This window comes from Felis catus, chromosome E1 (assembly GCF_018350175.1).
Source record: "Felis catus isolate Fca126 chromosome E1, F.catus_Fca126_mat1.0, whole genome shotgun sequence".
Taxonomy (NCBI): Eukaryota; Metazoa; Chordata; class Mammalia; order Carnivora; family Felidae; genus Felis; species Felis catus.
In genome coordinates, this window is record NC_058381.1 from 39,177,792 (window position 1) to 39,201,260 (window position 23,469).

General features: G+C 59.6%; 1 protein-coding gene and 1 long non-coding RNA gene across 8 annotated transcripts; one reads left to right on the plus strand and one right to left on the minus strand.

The window, feature by feature from the left end:
- The first annotated feature begins 50 nt into the window (after positions 1–50).
- Positions 51–22,183, plus strand: RARA (retinoic acid receptor alpha). Of its 7 annotated transcripts, none has more exons than XM_019817836.3 (8): positions 51–269; positions 14,134–14,282; positions 15,519–15,660; positions 17,681–17,841; positions 18,086–18,262; positions 19,616–19,820; positions 20,643–20,801; positions 21,419–22,183. In XM_019817836.3, exons 1-8 carry the CDS (start codon positions 92–94, stop codon positions 21,634–21,636), a joined length of 1,389 nt encoding a protein of 462 aa, XP_019673395.1. In that variant the 5' UTR covers positions 51–91; the 3' UTR covers positions 21,637–22,183. The 7 variants fall into 7 exon arrangements, with proteins under 7 accessions (XP_019673395.1, XP_044900148.1, XP_003996878.1 ...); XM_003996829.6 differs by lacking the exon at positions 51–269 and adding an exon at positions 8,251–8,821; XM_019817838.3 differs by lacking the exon at positions 51–269 and adding an exon at positions 8,677–8,825.
- On the minus strand, positions 4,036–8,235 carry LOC123381852. The gene is made up of 2 exons (XR_006589330.1): positions 7,031–8,235; positions 4,036–4,592 (listed from the first exon to the last, which is right to left on the minus strand). It is a non-coding gene; the product is annotated as an uncharacterized LOC123381852 (long non-coding RNA).
- Positions 22,184–23,469: the final 1,286 nt, after the last annotated feature.

Genomic DNA, 23,469 nt, shown 5'->3' on the forward strand with positions numbered 1-23,469 from the left:
CAGGCCCCATGCCCCGAGGAGGGGCAGCCTGAAGCCCGTCAGAGCCTCCTGCCAGACTGTCTGCCTACCCTTCTGACTGTGGCTGCTTGGCATGGCCAGCAACAGCAGCTCCTGCCCAACACCTGGGGGAGGGCACCTCAATGGGTACCCGGTGCCCCCCTACGCCTTCTTCTTCCCGCCAATGCTGGGTGGACTTTCTCCGCCAGGCGCCCTGACCACTCTCCAGCACCAGCTTCCAGTCAGCGGCTATAGCACACCATCCCCAGCCAGTAAGTGGGGTGGTGGGAGGCTTGGTGGGAGGGGGCTGTGGAGATCGGCAGGCCTCAGGGCTTGGCCTCCAGGCACATCTGTTCTGTGCGTCTTCTCTAGATGAGGGGGACCATCGTTGTGTGTGTGTGTGTGTGTGTGTGTGTGTGGCGGGGGTGGGGGGGGTGGCTCCAGGCTGGTAACAGTGGTTGTTTGATGTTGGGGGCGGCTGAGGGAGAGATGCAACCTTGCCGTTCCCCGGGGCTCCTGGCGCCCTCTCCTGTGCTGTGCTCTTGAGGGCCTTATAAATAGCTCCGAGGACTGGACACAGAGGCCGGAGGCGGGTAAACACACCTCTTGACATTTGGTGGAAATGGCAACTCTCCTGAGAGTGGCACCCCACCTCCGTCCCACCCCTCTGAGGAAAGAGCTTGAGGGCGCAGACTGCCCTGGAGGCTGAACAGCCCCCCCACCTCTCCCCTCCCTGCCAGCTCCGCCCACGGTTGCCTGGTGGCCAGGGCCAGTGTCCCAGGAGGGGGCGCCCAGCCTGGACTCTGGCTGTGCACGCATGCATGGTCTTGGCAGGGCCTGTGTTTTCTCTGTGACTCCACCCTCTGCCACGGGGGTCGCCTGTTGGCTGGACAGGGGTCTCGGTACCCTTCCCCGGCTGGCCGAGCCAGGTAGTGGGAGGTGGCAGCAGCTATGGCCAGCTGGCGGAGTCCAGGCCTCGGGCCTGCCAGGCCGCTTACAGTAACTCTGGCCCCCAGGGCCCAGCTGGGCACCAGGCCAGGGCTCGGGGAGGAGGGAGCAGGGGCCTGGCCTGGGGCGGGAGGGGTTGGAAGCAGCAGAATGGGCCATGGACGGTTGGCTGGTCGGTCAGCTGCTGACCTGGGAAACGTGTCCCACCTCTCCTGGTGGGCGGGGACTGAACACCCTGCCCCGGGCACCCACTGCCCCTCCCACAGCCCCTGGCAGGCTGCCTGGCACCACTGCCCTGTGCGCCCGGCTGGGCTGGGTCAGTGCCCCCTTCTCAGTGTGGGGGCAGCACACTCTCGCCGGAGCCAGGGAGTCTCTTTGTCCCTGGGGCAGGCCCTGGCCGGGCGCCTCGCTGCCCGCACTGGCCGTCTGCCCACCGCCACCACCGCTTCCTGGACCTCCTCCTCTGGCTCCGCCACGGCCCCTCCCTCCCAGGCCCCACCGGCTGCTGGAGCAGGGGCTCCGTGTCTGTTCCTACAGGCTCCCCCTCTTTCTGGCCTGGGACCAGAGGGCAGGCAGATACTCCTCAGTTTTCCACTGCAATGCCATTCATTCTCTACCTTCTGTTTCCTCCCTCTCTTCTGTCCTCATACGGCAGTGGCGGGTGGCACAGTGACCCGGAGTTGGGGGAACTCCGAGTTTGGCCTAGTCTTCCAGTCCATGCTAGGTGGCCAGGGAGGCCAGTCTCTGGGTTCAGGGTTGCTGGGGAATGGAATTGGGGTTGTGGGCACGTCTGTGGTTCCTTTTGTCTACAGACACTGGAATTCGTATTCTTGGCTGGAGTAACTGGAGTGTCTCCTTCCTGCCAGGGTGGGATTTTTAGGGAGGGAGACGTGGGGGGCTTGCAACCTGGTACCTGTGGATAACTTGTCCTTCCCCAGGTGATGGGAACAAAGCCCCAGACACTGCTCAGAGTTGGAGGTGGACTGGGTTCTTGCCCATCCTGTGTCAGACGAGCAAAGAGCAAATGCTATGTCCTCTGAATGTTGCAAGCTTCTTCCCCTTTCTTAGAGGTGGGTGGGGAGGGCTTCCGGGTCCCCCACTTCCCACCCTGGTAACATTCTCCCCCCCCAGGGTGGGGTGCCCACATTTTGGGCAAGTGGAGCCTTCTCTGGCTTTCCCCACCCAGGTTAGGCAATGCTCCTTTCCTGCCCCCTCCCTCTGTGAGACTGTGGGTTTCCCTACCCTTCCCCTCTTCCTAGTAAACAACAACTTCTCTTCCTACCTAGACCCCCAGCTTCTGAGCTTCTCCCTGCCATTCTCCTACTCTGGGACCAGGGGTGTAGCCATGGGCTTCAGGGAGCCAGGCATCTCCCCTCCTTCTGTGCAGGGCTGGGTGGCCTGGTGACCCAAGCTCCTCAGCCCTGGGTAGTGAAGCATGACAGATCAAAATTCATATGTGTTAGAGATGGAGGCAGCCTCATTTCTCTGCTCTCCCTGCCCTGAGGCTGGTGCCAGGGGTCAGGCAGTTCCTAGGAGAGGTAGACATTGGTGGCCCCCATTCCTGCAGAGAGCAGTGGTCACCTTTTTTTGTAGGAAGCCTCAAATGGGAGGCTCTTTACTCCCATTTCCCACCAACAAAGGTGTTTGCATAGTGCCCCTCCCTTTCCCATCCCTCTTCCCATGTCATGTGGAGGCCGGACCTTGGGTGTCTTGGGTGTATCCTTCAGAGACCCAGTGGCCTGTGGAATGACAGGTCTGGGTCACTGTTGGGGAAGGGGTATTTCTCTTACTCCAGTCAGGGAGTCAGAGTAAGAGGCCCCAGAGATGGGACAGGATTCCCTCCCCACCTCCCCAGAGCCCCTGGGGCTTGATCTCTGAGGACTGGTATTTACTATGGAGGGTTGAGATTGTGTGCATTGTGGGAAGGGTCAGGGTTGTGTGTGTTTTAGGGGTGGGGGTGTCAAGGCTGAGTGTGTGTTGGGAAGGGGGTTAATGGCTTGTGTGTATGGGGTGAGAAGGTCAGAGCTGAGCGTGTCTTGGGAGAATCAAATCCAGAGCTGGGGGGGGGGGGTGGTCAGTCTGTATGCGTGCTGGAGGAGGCGGTGACTTAGGGCATAGAGTGTTTAAAGGAGAGGACTGCGGATTGTGCTGTGTGTCTCGGGAGGTCAGGGTCTCTTCTTATCGCCAGTTTAGGCTGGGGGTGGTGGTGTGGGGAGTGGGGAACACCAACCTGCCCGTGTTGTTGCTCACTGTAGGAACCCGTGTGGGCTACCTGCTGTAGTGGAGCCTGAGTTCTGGCTTTGCCACTTAACTACATGTGATAACCTCTCTGAGCACGTTTCCTGGTCTGTAAAACAGGGATATTACCAGAACCTCCCTCAAAGGCTGAGATTAGGCAAGATCACCGACGTAATGTTCTCAGCTCTGCGTCTGCTTGTGGCATCCTGGCGTCTGCATCCTTGCTGTCTCCTGCGTGGTACCGTTACCACGGTGAAAAGGGGACCCAGGTCCCTTCTAGGTGGAGGAGTTGGAGAGAACTAGATGCTGACATGCGTGGAGCACGTACTATGTGCCCCAGATTATCTCTATGGTGCTGGGAGAGGGTTATTATCCCCATTTGTATTTGAGGAACTGGTGTGGGTGGAGGTTAAGTGATTGGGTTAAGTGAGCGGTAAAGCTGACCTATTTTCCACCATCCAGATAGGCAGCTGCAGGAGGGTATGGTGGTGGGCACTCCTGGGTTGGGGGAGCCTTTGGGGGGGAGGGGTCTGTCAGGGCCAATGATGAAACCTCCTCTCCTATGGCTGAGTCCCGCTTCTGCCCAGGAACCTCCTGCTTTCCCCCAGTAGGGGGCGTCAGGGAAGGCAGCCAAGCCACACCCCCTCTTCTGTGTTTTGGATCCTGAAGGCTGGAGGCAAAGAGCCCTAAGAGGCCTGGGCCAGATCTCCATCCTGTCCTGGAAACTGTGGATACAATCTGTTCACACCCATCCCCACCCCCGAATCTGCCCGCTGCAGCCCACGGGAGTTTGCAGAGCTCAGTAGGCAATCCTCCCGTCCCCCTCCAGACAGACATTGTAGGAACAGAGTGTAAAAGCCACAGTTGTTATTCTTATTTTGTTTCAATTTGTGGGGTGGGGGCAGGGAAGTTGGAAGCAATCAGTAGAGAAGCTAGAGATGGGAACCCCAAAAGACTGGCTCCAGACTTTTCCTTTCCGTCCACATATTCCTAGTGTGTGTGCCTGGAGACTGGGGAGACCAAGGAGGGAGTGAGCCCCTCTTCCTTTCTTCTGCCACTCCCTTCCTTTAGTCTCTTCCTCCCACCCTCCCTTCCGTCCACTCTTTCCCTGGACAATAAGAGAGACAGCCCAGGGAGAGAGGGTATTGCTAGCAGTGCCTTTCCAGAGGTCCAAAATGCAGAGTCAGCCAAAGATTGTTGGATGGGATTTTGAATGAAAATGGGGCCCCTCACCTTTTATCTGGTAGCAGTGATAATGCATGAGCTCCCTCAGGCAGGACTCAGGGAAGGAAGCCTGTCTTCCTCTTGGGCTGGCAGGACCTGAGACATTGGGTCCACCCCATGCCAAGGGCCATGTGCCCACAGGGATGTGCCAGTGCAGGCTATGACTACCCTTTAGGGGGTAGCATCTGTAGAAAGAGGAAGTGTTTCCCTTCTCCAGATCACTTTGAGGCAGTGCCCACGTGGCCGCCGCCGCCTCCTCCTCCTCCTCCTCCTCCTCCTCCTCCTCCTCCTCCTCCTCTATGGAGTCAGGCACAGCCAGTGGAGCTGAGTGTCCCAGGGTAGACTGGTTAGATCAGCCCTGGCTAGATCAGATATAGAGGCTCTCCCCTCCCCATTTTGACTTCTGGGTTACTGAGAACCTCAAGCAGCCCACAGACCAAGGCACCATGGGCAGAAATCTTAAAAAAGACTGCTCTTCCTATGCAGCCTAGGGCAGGTCACCTATCCTCTCTCTGAGTCTGTATCCTCTTCAAAGCAAGACCCTTAATGCGTTCCTGGCTGGGTGAGTTGCTATGAGGCCACAGTGACCTGCTGACTGTTGAGCCTGGGTGAGCTTCAAGTATCTTGCAAGGGCAGTGATGATGAGGTGGGTGGAGTTGGGCCCTCGTCTTGGGGGATGACCACCCTATACTGGGACCCCATGTCTGGGTCCAGGCCTCATGATTTTCTGTTTGTGATCCCCTCCAGGTGGGGTTGGGGACAGGAGGGGGCCTGGAACAAGTGGGGGCTAGTTCAGTTCAGCCCATACCTGCTGAGGGCCTGCTAAACACACAATCCTGGAGGAGCTGTGGGGAATGTCACAGAGAAGCGGCAGAGGAGGCCTGGACCTCAGGCCTGCAGGTAGCTGTGGCTGGAGCCCTCCCTTGGCCACCAGAACCTTCCTTTTTCCCTCTTCTCCCTGTGCCTCAGGAAACTGTGTTCTTCTCTGACATGCCTCATGACCTTGCTGCTGCCCAGAACAGGTATCTCACCTGGACTTTTCCCTTTCTCCAGCTCCAGAAATCCTACCATCCTTTAAGGAACATCCTGAATCCAGAAACCCTCACATCCTCTTCCTAGAAACCTTCACAGATGTTTCCCATTCCATACTACACTCTCCCACCTTTGAAACCTGTGTGTCATTTTTTTTTCTCTTGTAACACTCATCCTTCTACCACGAAGTGACTTCTTCCTGCCTAGTTCCTGCCGTGAGCTGTAATCATTTGGGAGATCTTTTCCCAGTTACCAGGTCTTTGATGGCAGAGACAGTCTCAGATCCCTTAGTAGCTCGCAGCAGTGAACACAGAGCCTAGCACATAACTGATGCCCAGGAGCTATCTCGTTTGGGAGGAAAGATCCCAAAGGCTGTGGAAGCAGTCTGCCCTCTTCCCCGTCACTCAACCACTGCCAAGGCTTGCATATGTGCCCCAGACCCCAGCATTCCACCTGCAGCCCAGACTTCACTTAGGTGGGACCTCACTTTGGAGCCCACAGCCACCTGTCTGCCAGACCAGTAGATGTCTGTACTTCGCAGTCTTGGGAACTTTGCTGTTGCAAAGCCACACACCAGAGTGCTCTTGGCTACCCTCCCCCTGTCCTTTTATGCTGCCTGGACTGTTGTAGCAGCTACTAACCGGTCTCTCTTGCCCCCCTACAGTCCATTCTTCACACAGCTGCTAGAAAGATCTTACAACATTGTAAATCAGATCTTGCTTCTCCTCTGTTTGGGAAGCTTTCTGTGGCTTCTCCTGGCATTTAAGATAAAATCCAAAAGTCATACTGAAGCCAACAGGCCCACCTGGTCTGGCCTCCGCCCACCTCTCCAGCCTGGTCTTGTGGCTGTTTTCCTCTTGAATTTTACGCTGCCTCTACCCTAGTCCTCTGTCAGTACCTTGAATGAACTCACCAACATCTCTAACCCCAGGACCTTTGCACAAGCTCCTTCCTTTACTGGGACCGCATTCCTTCCTACTCTTTGCCTGACTAACTTACAAACTTCTACTTTCTTTAGGTCTCTGCCTTGAGGTCCTCCCTGACTCTTCAACCTAAATTAGGTACCTACAGTATTAATTCTCCTTCAAAGCATACTATAGTTGTTTCCAAATACCAATTATCTGTGTGCAATTACATATATATATATATATATATATATATATATATATATAATTATTTGCTTAATGGCTGTTGCTCCTTAAGGTCTGCTAGAACAGACTCACCAGAGTATCTATATAGGAGGTGCTCAGAAAATACCTTTTCTTGAATCAGCCTGGCATGATGGGAATATGGGCTTTGGCACCAGAAAGTTCAAATACTCTAGCTTTATTAGCAGTGTGAACTTGGGACAACCCACCTAGCCTTGCTGAGACCTCAGTTTCTTTATATGTAAAATAGGAATAATGCCCCCTTATCTCTTGGAGTTGCTGTGAGGATTTAATGACCAGATTAAGAACCTGACTTCTAGAAGAATGTCCTTGGGAAGCATGTCAGTTCCCATCCTTTTTTAGAATGAGGGAGTTCTGCTGCAGGGTTAGTGGGAGTTAACAGGATACCCTCTCCTCTAGGGGCATCTCCCTCCTTCACGTACCTACCCAACCTAGACCTTTCTTCCACTGAAACTGGCATCTCGAGGGCTTCCGGGAGGAAGTGGTCAGCTGGAAGGCACCAGCCCCTCCTCTTATCTCTCCGGAGCTGGATTGCGCGGTGGGGGGCCAATCCTGGTTCCGCCGCTGGGAGACACCTTGGGCGGGGCTTTGCTCGCCGGAAGCACGCAGAGCGTGGGGAGGAGAGCCCCTTCTGCAAGCGTTTATGCCAAAGCAGACGCGCTGCCGCGTCGGGTTCCGGCGGGCGGGCGGCCGGAGTCACACATGATGTCACAGACAATGACACAAGCCGGTGTCTCATCCCGACACTACGCCTGAGCTGCACAATGTCACACCCGGGACACTGGGCACACGCTGCACGTTGCATTCGTGGCGCTAACACTTGGCCACGCGCGCCCTGGTCCCTCGCCTCCTGCGGCCACTCTCTGAGGCTCCAGGGACGCTGGCCTGGCCTGAGGGGGCCGGGGGCCGGTGGGCGAGCCCCGCGAGCGGGCTGGCAAGCGGGTGATGTCACGGGCAGCGGTGGGTGGGTCACCCGGAGGTGAGGCGCCGCCAGGCGAGTTCAGCGAGAGTTCAGCCGCATTACATTAGGCAAATGAGGCCCGGGCTGGGTGGGGGGTGTGTTAGGGGGAGGACACCGGGACCACCCCCTCCTCCCCGCCCCGTCACCTTTCCCCTTCCAGCGCCGGGCCGGGGACTGACCGAATCACTGGGAGGCCGGGAGCCGGAACTGGGATGGGGTAGACTCCCGCCCCTCTTCCGTTCCTGCCTCAGCGCCAGCCCCCACCTCTCCGCGTACCCTGCCTCCGTCCGTCCTCCGCGTACTCCTCTGTAGCCTTTCCCCATTCCGTCCCCGCTTCTCTCCTCCCCCTTCCCAGGCTCCCCCCACTCGCCCGCCACAGCCCGCCTCTCCCTGTCAATTCCCTGCGCTTCGCCCGCCGGACCCGCCGGGCAAGGGTTAAGTCAGGGGCGGTGCCTGGACGGGACGGGGCGGAGGAAAGGGGGTGGGACCGCCGGGGAGGGGGCGCGCAGGCTCCTGGCTGGGGGCAGCGGCGAGCACCTCCGAGACCGAGCGTCGGCCGGCGGCCCCGGGCCTGGCGGAGGCGGAGCCGCGCGGGGTCCCCACCCCCACCCGGAATCCTCGTCCCGGAGAAGCCCCGGGAGCCCCGGGGAGGAGGGAGGAGGAAGTGCCCGGCGTCCCCCCGCCCCCACCCTCCGTAACCCGCGCCGATCCCGCCCCCGGCCGGCGCACTTGGGGAGCCGCGGGACTCTGCCTAGGACAGCATGCGACTCGAGACGGGAGCCCCCTCGAGGTGGAGCCGCTGAGTTCCCGGGCCTCCGCCGGGCGTTCCCGGGGGGAGCCAAGGGACACCCCCCTCGGCCCCCGCACACAACTTCCCCGCTGTTCACCTGGGACTGGTGGAGCCGCCAGCCGACTTAGGCGCAGGACTAAGGGCGACGGGCGGCCCCCGGCCCGGGTCGCCAGTCGGGGCGAGGGGGACGTGCCCCTCGCCCCCAGCTGCTCTCCGAGGATGGCGCCGCCGGCTGAGTGAGAGAGGCGGCGCGCAGGACTTCCCCGCCCGGACCTCTTGTCTTCGCGGGGAAGATGTACGAGAGTGTGGAAGTGGGGGGGCTCACCCCCACCCCCAATCCCTTCCTGGTGGTGGATTTTTATAACCAGAACCGGGCCTGTTTGCTCCCGGAGAAAGGGCTCCCCGCCCCTGGTCCCTACTCCACCCCGCTCCGGACTCCGCTTTGGAATGGCTCAAACCACTGTAGGTACCGGCCTCCCCTCTCCTATTGTAGGAGCTGGGGCTGGGGGTGGGTGGTGGAGCTTCCACTCCCACTGGGGATGCGGGCCTGGGGCGCGGTGGGGGTCTTGTCTCTACTTTCCCGTCTCTACTGCTGAAACTCGGGTGCCCTTGCTGGACAATTGGACCCTCCCAAGTAACCCCTGGGTGCTCTTTCTGTTACATTAGGGCTGAGGAACTTTAGAGGTTCCTCCCTTCGGGAAGCATTCGTTCATCTGTTCTGCTACTTCTTGCAGGGGGAAGTGAAGCCCTTTGCCTCCACTTTGTATCTTCTTGCTAGGAATCCAGTAGCTTCACGGCAGAGTGGTCCTTTCTCCCACCCTGGAGGGTGGGGTAAAGGTCCTATCTGTGGGCTTATCTGCTCCAGGAGGAGGGGCCTCCTTCCCAGGTCCCACCCGTCAAAGCCTGGGGGAGAGCCCCCTCCTGTGCAACAGCTGCTGCCCCCAGCCCTTGCCCTTGTGTCATTAGAGTCCCTGTCCGGGGAGCGCTTAGTGTCTTTGGTGTTGGCAGTGGGGTGTGGCAGGAAGGGGCAACTTCACTGACACCCGTCTGCCATCCTAACCAACTCTTTACACTGGGGAGGGCACCTGTCCATATGAGGGTTGTCCTGTCCCTGGACACTTGGCTGGCATCTTTGAGGTTTCTGTCTCAGGAATGGCAGGGAGAGGCTGCTCTGGTGGAAAGAATCCCTCCCTACTAATCCTAAGCTGGTTTGTTTTCTGGGAATGAGTTTGTTTTTTGTGGGTCTGGGGCTGCTCTGGAAATGAGGGATGCATTCCCTGCCAACCCAGCTGTGTCCTTTTGTTACCCTGTTTTCGCTTAGGGATAGGAGCAGGGAACTGGGCTGACCCTAAGAGGGGTGCTGAACCCTGGAGCCCTGCAGCCAGCTCACCTTCCCGCTGTCCTCCGTCTGGGTTCGGGCTCTTCTGGAAGGGAGGGGCTCTGTGCACCCTCGAGAGCTAGCGCCTGGGGTGCACACCTGGGCGTGTTCCTACCCAGCTGTGAGGTAGTGTACCTGGGCGGGAGGGAGCCGGCGCTAGAGGGCTATTGTTACCTGGCTCGGGTTTCTTCCCTTTCCCAGCTCGGGGCTCAACTCTTCCCCGGAGCTTCTCCCACCCTCCCGACTGGCTGCCTCCCTGCTGCCTGCCTGGGAGGAGGGGTGGAGTGGGTCTCTAGGGGCCCAGCAGATTGGAGAAGGTTGAAGGGCAGCCCCCAGCCCCTTTGCTCTAGGAAGAGAGACCTGAAGTGAAGAGACACCCCACCTGTACCCCTCCCAGAGCCACCTCGCCTGCAGCTTTTCCTATTGTCCTGCCCCTTGACCTTTGCCTCTGGGGCTGAGTGGCTGGGAGGCTGCAGGCTGCCTACCCTGGGAGGGAGGGGGTGTGTGAGTGGGCCGACTTTGGCCAAAGGGGATTGGTAAGAGGTGCCACACTAAGACCCTTTTCCCCACTTTTCACAGCTGGAGGAAGGTGTTCCTCCGCAGTGGGATAATTGGGGCACGGCTGCTATGGTCACCCCCTCCACCACCTTGGCCACCTGTGCCAGAAGACTAGGGGGAAGCTGGGATCAGAGACCTTGGGCTCCAACCCCATCTCTTCCTTTACCCCACGGGAGCAGCTCAGCTCTCCCTGGCCCCAAACTGGTTGGGGAGGAGGAGCATGGGGTCCCAACAGGCCTTGAGTTTGGTGAGGCTCGGGATAGGGAAGTGGAGAGCTGTTTCCCACACCCTGTTGGGTTAGGTAGAGCTAGAGATCTGGGTTTCCCTGTTCCCAAGGTCCCTTTGTAGGCGTGTGTATGCGTCCTCAGTGGGGGTACCAGTGGGCTCAGCCCCAAAGCTGTGGGCTGGGAGTTGTTCTGAGGCGCAGGAAAGACCTGAAGGCTTCCGGTGGTGACTTGACCCTGCCGTACATGGGGTCACACCACTGTCTTGGGAGGAATCCCTTGGTGTGTGTGGAGGTCCTATGGTGACAAGAGCCCTCCAGCCTGCTCACTGCCTCCTGCTACCTGCACGCAAGGTGGGAAGAGGGCAGCCTGGCTGTGGAAGGAGATCTTTCAATCCCGCAGGGCCCCGTGGGGACCTCGCCTCCATCCCCAGAGACCCTACTGGGGGGAGGGGCACTGGAGGACAAGGGGTACGAGGGATGCGGCTCCCCATCTGTCCCCCACCAATCTCACCGCTCACGCCTCCGCCCGCTCCCAGACGTCCAAGAATGTGAAGCACGTGGATGCCCGTGGTGGGGGGAGGGGGAGAGATGCTTATCGGGGTGCTGGGCTAGGGGCCTCCTTCCGCCCTACGCCCAGAGCCACCCCACCCTCCCCCGCGGGGAGGGAGGAGGGGGCAGTACAGGGGGGCCCTGTGCCCCCTCCCCAGCCCTCCCCAGGGGCAGCGAGGGGAGCTGCGGAGGAGCGGGCGCCAGCTGGATTGGGAGGGGAGCCGCTGGCCAGGGGCCCGGCTGATTTCCTGCTGATCTCCTCCAGGAAACCAGCCCCTTGTGCGAGCCTGCGAACGGCTCTGGGGCGTGGGGAATCCGGAGCGCTGTGCCTCTGCCTCCTGGCCCCTGCCCGCCAAGGGTGGGGGAGGGGCACCTGGCAGTTCTGGCGGGAGGGGACGCCTGGCTTCCTGGGCCGGTTCCAGCCCTCCGAGGGGGCGCTCCCCCTCGGGGACTTGGAGCCGAGAAGGTGTGGTGCTCCTGCAGGCTTCTCCTTCAGGAAGAGGAGAGATTTGTGGGCTGGGGCCTCTTGGGAGGGAGGTGAGCAGGGAGGGGCCAGGCCCTGGCGGTCCTTCCCCCAAAGGTCCAGTGTGCAGACGTAAGGCTGACTCCTAACTCTTGCAGACGCCAGGAGGGTCCCAGAGTGCCGCCCCCACCCGCCGGGCCCAGCTTCTCTAGGCTGTTGGCCAGAGGCCGGGAGGTGGAGACTGGGCCAGGGCTCTGGGTTCAAAGGGCATGGTGCAAAACCTCCAAAGTGTTACCTGGGTGACAGGTGGGGATGTGCAGGGGGTGGGGGTGCAGAGCACGCTAGAGCCTCAGAGGCAGCCAGCCACAGTGGGGTGGGCTGCAGGGAGGCCTCACCCAGCCCAGACTGTAGCTCCCACCAAGGCTCACCTCTCCCATCCTGCCAAAAAAACGATTTTAAAAAGCACATGCTTTTAAGTTCTGTAAACACCCTCTGGACTTTGCCTTAGCTCCGAATTTCTATGGGCCTTTGCCCCTTTAGTCAGTCCCTGGCCTTAGAGCTGTCTGTCCCTCATCACGGCATCCTGTGTGTCTCCCTATGCCCTCCCTTCCCTCTGCCCCACTCTGTACCCCAAAGCTCCATCTGTCCTTTCTTCTCCTCCTGTCTGGCCCATTTTAGAGGTGGGGCTTTGGGGAGGTGGGCCAGGGCAAAGGGTGGATGCGGAGGGGAGGGGAGGTTGGTGCCTTCATCCTCTGCTTATTGGAAAGCAAGCTGGGATTCTAGGCCATGGTCCCCCCCACACACCCCCTTGTCCTTGACACCCCCCCCCCCCCACACAACCAGTCTGGATTGTCTATTGTTACTCCTTTTACGTCTTGGAAAAAGTTAGCACAACAAAGAGCTTCTTTGTCACTCACCCCTCTGCCTCCTGGCCTCACCCAGGCCCCCCAACCCCACCCCCCCCCAGCAGCTGTTCTCAGGCCTCTCGCCTGTCTGATTTGCTTGTCTGGCCTCTGAGAGGGTGAGGTGGGGGGAAAACCAGGCCAGGGCAGCTCAGTGTTGGGGTGAGAAGCAGAGAGCCAGGGGAGGTCAGTGAACAGGCTGTGGACTGGTGGGGGTATGGGCATCCACTATTCCTTTGCTGCAGGCTGGTCTCTGGGCAGGGACGGGGCACGGGACCATGGCAGTGGTGGTCAACCAGGCTGACCAGGGAAGTGGTGCCCAGGCCCTGCAAAGAGCCAGGAAAGCCCTGCCAAGGTTGTTGGCCTGGTTCCCTGTCATCAGCCGCCTGGCAGTCCCTGGTGTGTCTGCAGGTAAGGTGGGGGCGGTGGTCGTACGCAGCCAGCCCCCAGTGTCCGGCTACTGCTTTTCTCTGTGTCTGGACTTTGGGGTCATGTGATTCATGGCCATAAGGTGCTTGGGTCAGGAGCTGCCCTGAGCTCCTTTGAATTCCAGAACCTTGCATGCTGGAGTTTGGGAGGAGACTATGTAGGATTCTGGGGTGTGGGAGGAGGCCGGGATCTACCTGCTCAGGGAGGCATCCTTGCCCCTCCTTGGCCCTGGACAAGTAGATGTGGCAAAGGCCTCTGGGGGATGCCGGGTGGCACCTTGGGAATCTGGGATTGCCTCGGGTCACAGTTCTCATCCAGCATGATACACCCCCAGCTGCCCAGGCTTTGGGCACAGACAGCCCCCACCTAACCCAGCTCTGTTCTGCCTGGGGTGATGGGCAGGGGGCCAGGCACTGGGGAGGATTTGGTAGTGGGGGCTGCCCCTGTTGGCTGGGTCACCCCCCCCCCCCCGGCTGCCCTCTTGGGGCTGAATAACCGGAGAGGAGGAGGGTAGTAACCCGGACATAGTATTGAGGGCAGACAGACAGAGCATTGATAAGAACAGATCCCCTTTTGTCATGCTGCTTCCCCCCTAGATAGGGGGCACCTAGAGCAGTGGGCTTCCGGGGTCCAGAGGGAGTCTTCTCCCTGCCTCCGGGGGTCCCCCTGCTTATCTCAGGGGAATCCCCACCTGCTCTGCTCCAACATTGGCAAATCTTCTTTCCACACCCTGCCTTGGGTCCCTGGCCAGGGGATTGTTTAGGTGGAGGAGGGGCTGTGGCTGCTGGCTGAGGGGTGGAGAGGGGGGAACGGAAGCAGAGGGGGTGGGGGAGTGGCCGCTTTGAATATCCTGTTGACCCCAGTTTCCTCTGCCCCCAGCTTGTGTCCTCTTCCTTCCCTCCTCATCAGGCCTTAACTCCTTCCTAACTTGGGGGAGATGGGGCCAGGGCTTGAGAGCCAGGCTGACTCCTGTCCCCAACCCCCAAGTGTGGCTATGTCTACATACAAATCTGATGGTTTATCCTCTGATCTTTCTGGTTTTGAAAGGCGGGGTGCTGGGGGAGTAGGCAGGAGTGATGGGGTGCTGGAAGCTTCATTGGCAGCCTCATTCTCCACGTCTGGCTGTGAAGTCCCAGTTTTCCTGAGACTGTCCCTGCCTTAGAGTGAGAGCCCAGGGAGCAGTGGTGAGGGCTGGGAGAGGCAGGGTGGGTACGGTATTAGGGATGGTGACCTGGGTCTCTAACTGCTCCTCCCCTCTTCTCTCTCTAGCCATTGAGACCCAGAGCAGCAGTTCCGAAGAGATAGTGCCCAGTCCTCCCTCGCCACCCCCCCTCCCCCGCATCTACAAGCCTTGCTTTGTCTGTCAAGACAAATCCTCAGGCTACCACTATGGGGTCAGCGCCTGTGAGGGCTGCAAGGTGAGTTGAGGGGGTCACTGGGAAGGACAGTCCTGATTAGATAAATGGGATGTCCCCACTGCCTCGTCCTGGAGTATGCTGGGGGTGGGGGATGTCTCTGAAACTGCTGCCCTTGCTTCCTTCTGTGCAGAAGGTGGCAGATCCTTGGAGGAGAGGGAGACTGCATTAGAACCTTCCTGTAGATGATGAGGAACCCCCAAACCAGAGGTCTCCCCTCTGCCTGAGCCCCTCTCCTTGTCTCCATCCTCTAGCTGCCAGGGTGTGCACTCCCTTTGCTGCCACCCAGGTTGCCATAGTGAGCTGGCTGCCAACTGGGTCTTGGCTAGAAACCCAGGAGGCCTGCCCCCAGTGGCCCTGCCTGAACCTCACCATGGCAGCCTGGCGGGAGGCAGGTAAGAGCAGGCGCCCTGCCTTGGGTGCCCAGGCTGTGGGCTCCCCCGGGCTCTGACTGGATTTCCCCATGCCCACGGTAGGCTCCAGAGTGCAGATGAGGCTGCCACCTTCCCAGCAGCTGTGGGTGTGGCTTCTTCCCCTCTCCCTTGTGCCTGAGCCTCTGTATTGGTTCCTTCCCCAGAGATTGGGGCTCAGAAGCTGCACGGCTTGAGGCTGCCCCTCGGCGTGGAGTGGCTATCCCCAGGGGCGGGGCGAAGACAAGGGCAGAGCACAAGGCTTCGGATGTGTGTGTCCGCCTGTCCTGTCTGGTTGTTCCTAGTTTGTCCCTGGGTGCTTGTCTCTGGTCAGCCTGTGTGTGCAGCCTCTGACCAGCCCAGGTCTGCCTGTGACCATGGACATCTGCCTGGTCGGTGACCATGTGTCTCGCTGCCTTACTCCCGATCACGTGTGCATCTCCACCTCTCTGGCTAGCCTGCGTATGTCCCTCTATGGCCTCTTTCTCCTGTGCTCTGAGCCTGGGGCTGTGGATTCCAGAGCTCTGCTTCTCTTCCATCTAGTCCCCTCTGCCCCTTTTCTTGACTCACTAGCAGCCCTGAGATCCTTCTCCCTGGGAGGGAGAAAGCCAGGCATGTGGGTATGGGTTGTGGGAAGACCGCTGCCCACCTGCAGCGTTAAGGCGGGCACTGGGATTCTTCTGGGGGTGTCTTTGTGGGACTATTTTCTTCACCTCGTCGGGCTTAGGGCAGCAGCGGCGTGGCTCTCCACCCTCCAGGCCGAGGCTGCAGGCCCGCCACGCTCCCACCGTGGGTGCGGCTGACCTGACTCCTTTTCCTCCATACCCAGGGCTTCTTCCGACGCAGCATCCAGAAGAACATGGTGTACACGTGTCACCGGGACAAGAACTGCATTATCAACAAGGTGACCCGGAACCGCTGCCAGTACTGCCGGCTGCAGAAGTGCTTTGAAGTGGGCATGTCCAAGGAGTGTGAGTGCCACAGTGCCAGGAGCCGGCTCTGCATTAGGCAGGGCCCGACATGCTCCTAAAAGGCCATGGGAGTCGGGGCGGGTGGATAATGTGTGTGTGGACCAGAGCGCGTGTGCCCGTGGTGCAGTGTGCGGGCTCATGGTTGAGGACGGTTTGTGTACAGCTGCGAGGACCTGTCCATCTGTCTGCACCTCTAGCCCGCTGTGTGTCTGTGTGTGGGCAGCCATTCCGTTTGCATGCAGTTGGCTGTGTGTGCTCGCACACGCGTGCATGTGTGTCTGCTTCCAGGCCCCGCTGCGCTTTGGGGCGGGGCTCAGGCACACCTGAGGCCCTCTGGATTGTGCACCTTAGGGGAGGGCTTGCACAGAGGGGTGCTGGCTGGTATTTGTGTGTTGTTGGGGGTGTGTGTGGCTGGCACAGGGATTTAAAAGCCATTGTCTGGTGAAGCCTGGGACCTAGAGTTGGAAGAGAGAACTGGGACTTCTCAGGTCCCAGAGGAATGGGGGTTTCCAGTTTGGGCTCAGCTGAGGCCTGATGGAGGGAGGGAAGGAGGGAGGGCTGGACAGGGAGACCCTCTTGTGTTGAATCATGGGTGTTGCCGTGGTGACCGGTGATTGATGATGTCAGAGATAAATGACGCTGACAGACGCCTCCTTGTCTGCGTGGCCGTTGCCATGGAGCCAGAGCCTTGGGGGATGGGGTGGGGGAGGGGGGCTGCGGGACCCCCTAGCCCTTTGTGGGGAGGGCAGTGGAAGAGGGAAGTGGGGAGGGAATGTGGGGGGGGACACAAGGAGCCCCAGAGAGGAGCAGAGGGACCCTGCAGCAGCCTGCCACCTCCTGCCTTGGGAGGCAAGGGACGCGTGGTCTGGCACCCAGGAAGCGGTGGCTTTACGCTGTAGAGTGGGTGACAGCCCGGGACCCTTCCCTTCAGGGCCCAGCGCCGCCACCTCCCACTGCTTCTGCCGCCTTCCACTCCCAGAGCTTTTCAGCGCAGAAGGACCAGGGTGGGGACCCCCTCTCCCTCCCATCACCAACTCCCCCTTTCCCTCCCTCCTTCTCCTCTCCGGCTGCTCTGTGCCCCGGAGCTGAGCAGCTGCCATTTCAATAGAATTAAAGCTTCCGAATGATAAACGTCTTGTCACAGCTGCAATTTTCTCTTCCCAAATTATCCCCCCCCACTCTCCCTCTCCCTCTTCCCTCCTCTCCCTTGCACTTTATTGAATTTGCAGAATCGACATGAGTGATCTCCAAATTATGCCAGCTCCCCCCACCCCCACCCGCTGCCCCCTCCCTGGGCCCCCAACCCCCACCCCCCTCTCTTCCTCCAGCGTCAGCAGCCGCGCCACCACTGGCCCTGTGAGTGATTGTGTGTCTGGGATAATCGGCTGGTAACGACCCCATCGCTTCTTTAAAGCCGAGTGGTGTGTGCGGCTCAGCGCCCCTGGTGATTTGTCAGCTCCCCCGGCTAATGGGCCGAGAGATTCTCCCGCCGGGCCCCCACTTTCAGGCTGGGGAGCTGCTCTCGGAGCCAGTCCCTGGGACCCCCAGGGAGACTGCTGGCAGGGGGGCCGGGGGCCCGTGGAGGCAGGAACCAGTCCTTCCTGGAAGCAGAGGGAGTAGGGGGCGGGGGAGGCAGAGCACGGAGCTGGGACCCTCTGCACACTTGCTTTCAGCCCTGGACACCTGCACACTTGGAGTGTGGGCTGGTGTGGCTGTGTAGGAGTACAGGGGACACAGGCTGGCCAAGGGGTGTGTGCGCTGTGGTCACGTGCTGGGGCAGGACTTGGCGTGTGGGTCAGGTGGGTGTGGAGGGGTGGGCCGTGTGCTGACACCTTACCTGCCTGTGCACTCGTATGTGCGCATTCACACGTGCACTCCCGTGAGTGCGCTCCTGTGCGCCTGCGCCGGGCCTGGCTGGGTGACTTCCTTGGCAGCCAGTGGTTCTGTCTGGTGGGAGGAGCTCAGGCAGGAATGGGCCACTACCCGCACCTGCTGTAACCCCGGCCTCTGCCCTCCACAGCTGTGAGGAACGACAGAAACAAGAAGAAGAAGGAGGCGCCCAAGCCTGAGTGCTCGGAGAGCTACACGCTGACGCCCGAGGTTGGGGAGCTCATCGAGAAGGTGCGCAAAGCGCACCAGGAGACCTTCCCCGCCCTCTGCCAGCTGGGCAAATACACTACGGTATGGTTTCCCCCGGCCTGGCAGGGTGGGGTGCACCCAGTGCCATGGGGCCCATCTCGCCCCTCCTCACCCCTGCCCGGGCCTCCATGTCCTCCCTTCCCCTCTTCTCCTTCCTCCTGCTGCCTCCTGATTCCGGGGCTCTCAGGAAGTGAAGTGGGTGGAGGGCAGGCCTGTGGGGGCAGTGGAGCCAGGCTGAGAAGGGGTACATGAGGAGAAGGCCCTCACTGTCCCCCGTCCCTCCCAGAACAACAGCTCAGAGCAACGTGTCTCTCTGGACATTGACCTCTGGGACAAGTTCAGTGAACTCTCTACCAAGTGCATCATTAAGACTGTGGAGTTCGCCAAGCAACTGCCCGGCTTTACCACCCTCACCATTGCCGACCAGATCACCCTCCTCAAGGCTGCCTGCCTGGACATCCTGGTGAGGGTCTGCACCCTGCCCACCCGGGCACTGCCCCCGAATCCTTGGAGAAGGTCCTGCCACTCAAATAACCACCCTCCCAAACACACATCTGGAATCCATCTATCCAAATGCCCACCACCCGGTGTCCACCCTTCCTTTCCCCCATGTGTCCACCTGTCCACTTAGCCACTCAGCATCTGGATGTGCCATGCTTCACCGATTCACCTAGACACACATCCATCCACGCCCACCTGATCTTTCCACTGAACCTTTCACCCCACCACCCATCTGCCCATGTCTTCAGTCTAATAAAGTTTCACGTAGGACCCTGTGTGGCCAGGCCTTGAGCTGGGTTTCAGGAACAGAGGTGAACACAACACCAGCCCCTCTCTTGAGAACCTTCTGTGGGTGGAGGCAGCAGATATGTAAACAGAGGTTATAAAACCGTGCTGAGTGCTGGCTGGAGATGGGGGAGGGCTGTCCCTTCCCTTTTGGGAGAGAGAGTCAGGGCTGCTGGGCCCCAGGGAAGGCGTCCAGAGGAGGGGGCATCTTGGGGTTGTGTAGAAGGGGCATGTGAGAGGGCCCTAACTTAGGAGCAGGGTATGAAAGGCCCAAGAGGGTGTGAGACCAGCTGGGTTCAGGAGACTACAGGGCATTTGGTGGGGCAGAGGGTGACTAGGCTGGAGGCAGGATGTGTGTGATGGGGACTGCCAAGCCAAGGCTGAAAGAATTCTCCTCCTTGTCATCCCTGATGGGCTCTGCTCACCTGTCCCCTCTTGGCCACTTCCAGGGTAGGGGAACCTGGGAGGTGACAAGGCTTACAGCTTCCTGGTGGGGGTAGGGCAGGAGGAGCAGAGTATGGCATCTCTGGGTAGTCTCCTGTCCCCGTGCCCCAGATTTAAGAGTTTCAAATCTGGATCGGGGTTTGGAATGGTTGGAGCTGATACACATTTATGGAATTCTGTTGTGTACCCAGTCCCAGGATCTCTAGACATAAACCTGCTATGGTCCTTGCCTCCTGAAAATTCTAGTTTCCCTCTAAATTCTCTTGTGGATGGAGATCAGCTGATCTAGATCTGCACTGTCTGTTACAGTAGCTGCTTGCTGTGTGTGGCTCTTTAAATTTAATTAAAATTAAACTTCGTTCAGTTCTTCAGTCTCACCACATTTCAAGTGCCCAATGGCTACATTGTAGCTGGTGGCTACTACTTGCACAGTGCAGACCTAGGCCATTTCCATCATTGCAGAAGATTCTAGAAGGTTCTGTCCGACAGGTTGGCCACCTGCCAGGTGGTCCTGTGGGGGATGCTGGTACTGGAAGTGCTGGAAGGATGGGTCAAGTCCCTGAACCTGTGCATCCTCTGTACCCAGATCCTGCGGATCTGCACGCGGTACACGCCCGAGCAGGACACAATGACCTTCTCAGATGGGCTGACCCTGAACCGGACCCAGATGCACAATGCCGGCTTCGGCCCCCTCACGGATCTGGTCTTCGCATTTGCCAACCAGCTGCTGCCCCTGGAGATGGATGATGCTGAGACTGGTCTTCTCAGTGCCATCTGTCTTATCTGTGGAGGTGGGCAGGGGGCCTGGGACTGCGGGGGTCAGGCCCAGGGTGGGTGGTGGGGCAGCCCCCGGAGTCTCTTCCCAGGGAGAAGCCCAGGGCCAGATCAGAAAGGGGCCTTGGCCTCTGTCAGGTCCCTCTCAGAGGGGCAGACTGAGAACCCAAAGGGGCAGGATTTGGTCTGCGGTCACATAAGCAAGGGAGTGGCAGTGGAGACCTGAACTCTGGTTCCCACTCTTAGGGGGCTTAAAGAGTGAAGGCTTGGAAGGTCAGACCACCCAGGTTCAAATCCTGGCCGGCTTGTGACCTTGAGCAGTTGCTGAACTTCACTGAGCCCCCGTTTCTTTAAAATGGGGCAGTAATGGTCTCCACCTCATAAAGTTGATGGGGGGATTAAGAGAGTAATAAATAAGGCGCAGTGTGACTACAGTAAGGCCCAGTAAATGTTGGCTGGTGTTATTATTTTATTGTTAAGAGTTTTGACATACTGTGCTGGTGTCCACAATGATGGGTGGGAGTGAGACCTACCTGGGCATCCTCCCTCTGCCTGAGGACGGCACCGCCCGTGTTCAGGGGACACATCCCTATAAATTGGGCTGTCGGAGGGGGCCCTGGACAAGCCCCACCCCAGTTCTCCTCGCATTTAAGAGCCTCTTGGAGCCTTTCTCACAGCCGCACAGGCTCCAGCCACTGCCCTTGTAGGGGAAGGTCCCAGGAGCAGAGACGCTTAGCCTGTGGCCTGGACAAGCGCGCCCTCCCGTGGCCAAGGCTGGGAGCGCGGCTGTGTTCCTTGCTTCTCCGGGGCAGCTGCTCAGGGGGCATCTGCTTCTTCAGACCGGCAGGACCTGGAGCAGCCAGACAGGGTGGACATGCTTCAGGAGCCGCTGCTGGAGGCGCTGAAGGTCTATGTGCGGAAACGGAGGCCCAGCCGCCCCCACATGTTCCCCAAGATGCTGATGAAGATCACGGACCTGCGAAGCATCAGTGCTAAGGGTGAGGCTCCCGCACCTGGAAGGATGCCCTGTGTGTCTGCCAGGGCTGGACCCCGACACCTGGCCCATGCCCAGAGTCCGGCCCCCCACGTGTGAGCCAACACGCCACGTCTTTGTGCCCAGGACGATGCCCCACTCCACTCACCTGGACTTCACCGTGCCCAGGTGACCTGCCTGTGAGCTCTAAGGTGGCAGCGTCACCTCTGCGTGGTGCTTGAGGGCATGGCTCTGCCTCTAGACCCTGTGGGTGTGTGTTCTTGAGCAGGTCACTTAACAGCTCTGAGCCTCAGTTTCCCTGGGGATAATTAATGATGGTGTTTACAGAGTTGTTTTGAGGTGTCAGTAGGAGAATTCGTAACACACAGCACCTAGGAAGGGGCCCAGTGTCCACCCCAGGCAGTCTGACCCTGGAGCTTGAGTTTGGAAATACTGCTGCCCCTAGACCCGGGGGCTTAGGAGAGCTGGCTTATGTCAAAGAGCTGAGCCCTGAGTTCGGTCCACACTGGATGCTGATACTGGTAGTACCAGTCCTCCCACCCCTGCGCCCTCCCTCCTGGAGCTTTGTGGGGCTGGGGGCCGGGGGCTGGGGTGCTGACCTCTGCTCCTCCTTTCCTGCAGGGGCTGAGCGGGTGATCACGCTGAAGATGGAGATCCCGGGCTCCATGCCACCTCTCATCCAGGAAATGCTAGAGAACTCCGAGGGCCTGGACACTCTGAGCGGACAGCCAGGGGGCGGGGGGCGGGATGGGGGCGGCCTGGCCCCCGCCCCCGGCAGCTGTAGCCCCAGCCTCAGCCCCAGCTCAAACAGAAGCAGCCCGGCCGCCCACTCCCCGTGACCGCCCGTGCCCCGTGGACACAGCCCTCACCCCACGCCCTGGCTTTTCTCTGCCTTTCTACCAACCATGCGACCCCCACCAGCCCTGCCCCCCACCTGTCCTCCCTTTCCTGGGGGACAGGAGGGAGGAGGCGGCGACTCTTCAGATGGAGGCCCAGGTGCAGATGGACTGCCTGCTCCTGCAGCCTGGGCTGATGTCAGGGGCAAGGTCATGAACTGAGTGAGGACCCCTGGTCCTGGGCCTCAGGATGGAGCCTGGGGGCCTGGTGTTCATCAAGACAGCCCTCTGCCCCCCTTGCCACATCTTCATCACCAGCAAACGCCAGGACCTGGCTCCCCCATACTCAGAACCCGCAAGCCATTGCCCCCCGGTCGGGAACCCCCCCCTGCCTAGGTTGGTGACAGAGGGGGTGGGCCAGGGGTGGGGGGTTCCCCCTGTACATACCCTGCCATACCAACCCCCAGGTATTAATTCTCGCTGGTTTTGTTTTTATTTTAATTTTTTTTTGGTTTTGATTTTTTTAATAAGAATTTTCATTTTAAGCACATTTATACTGAAGGAATCTGTGCTGTGTATTGGGGGGAGCTGGATCCAGAGCTGGAGGGGGGTGGGTCCTGGGAGAGGGGAGCGGCTCAGAAGGGGCTCCCACTCTCTCTCCATGTCCCTGCACCCCCTAGCCCTCCTCCCCAGCCATTTTCTCCTCAGTTTTCTCTTTAAAACTGTGAAGTACTAACTTTCCAAGATCTGCCCTCCCCTTCTCCCTCTGCCTAACCACTGGGCGTGGACCGTTTCCGGCAGCCCCTAGAAGGAGGGGGCTCACCAGGAGAGACAGGGCAGGGGCAAAGCAAGGGGGGGGGGGTCCTCAGAACATCCACGTGTGTGTGTCTCCGCCCTGTGGCCTTGGCAGAGCTGCCTCCCCATCAGGGCTCACATCATCGAAGCCCTCCAGCCCCCACTGCAAAGGGGCTGGCCGAGGGGTTCAAGCTGCCCCATCCCCCAGCCTCACAGCCACCAGCACTGCCCACAGGGCCCCCAGACACACACACGTGTACACACACACACACACACACACACACAGCGGATGGGCGGACAGACACACTTGGCCGGAGTTCCTCCGTTTCCCTGGCCTGCCCCACCCTCACCCATACCCGTGCCCCCTCCTTGCCCCGCAGGACGGGCCTACAGGGGGTCCCCTCCCCTCACCCCCTACACCCCCCGGCTGGGGGAGCTGGCTCTGCCCTGCCCTCCTTGCCCCGGGGTTGGGGTCTCATCCCCCAGAGCCCGCTGGTGCACCTGTTACTGTTGGACTTTCCACTGAGATCTACTGGATAAAGAATAAAGTTATATTTATTCTACACATGCCTCAGAGTCTCACTGCCTAGCTGCCTTCTCTTAGTGTGTGGGCAGGGACTGGGGATGGGGGCCAGGTATGAGCACCAGAGGGCAAGCTGCCTTCGGAGCCTGCCTTGCTGTGCTGGGGTTTTTGGTGGAGCAAGATAGGCCTGCCCTTGGGAAGCCCTCTGTCTAGGGGTCCACACAGCCCGTGTCAGGGAGCTCCAGTCTGAAGGTGGGGAGGGCAGAGGAGAAACGGTTCCCACCTGCAGGGAGTCCCCAGTTTGAGGGAGGAAGCCAGCCCCAGCTCTCTGGCAATCTCAGTCTGAAGGAGGAAGCCAGCTCCTGCCTGCAGAGTCCTGAGCCCCTGGAAGCCAGAGGTTGGGTCTGAGGGTCCCTAAGTGGCAGAGGAGCTCTAATTTGCACTTGACCTTCAGAGGTGGCAGTTGGCATGGGCACTTGGGTCAGGAGCTCCTGGCAAGCTAACAAGAACACAGATTT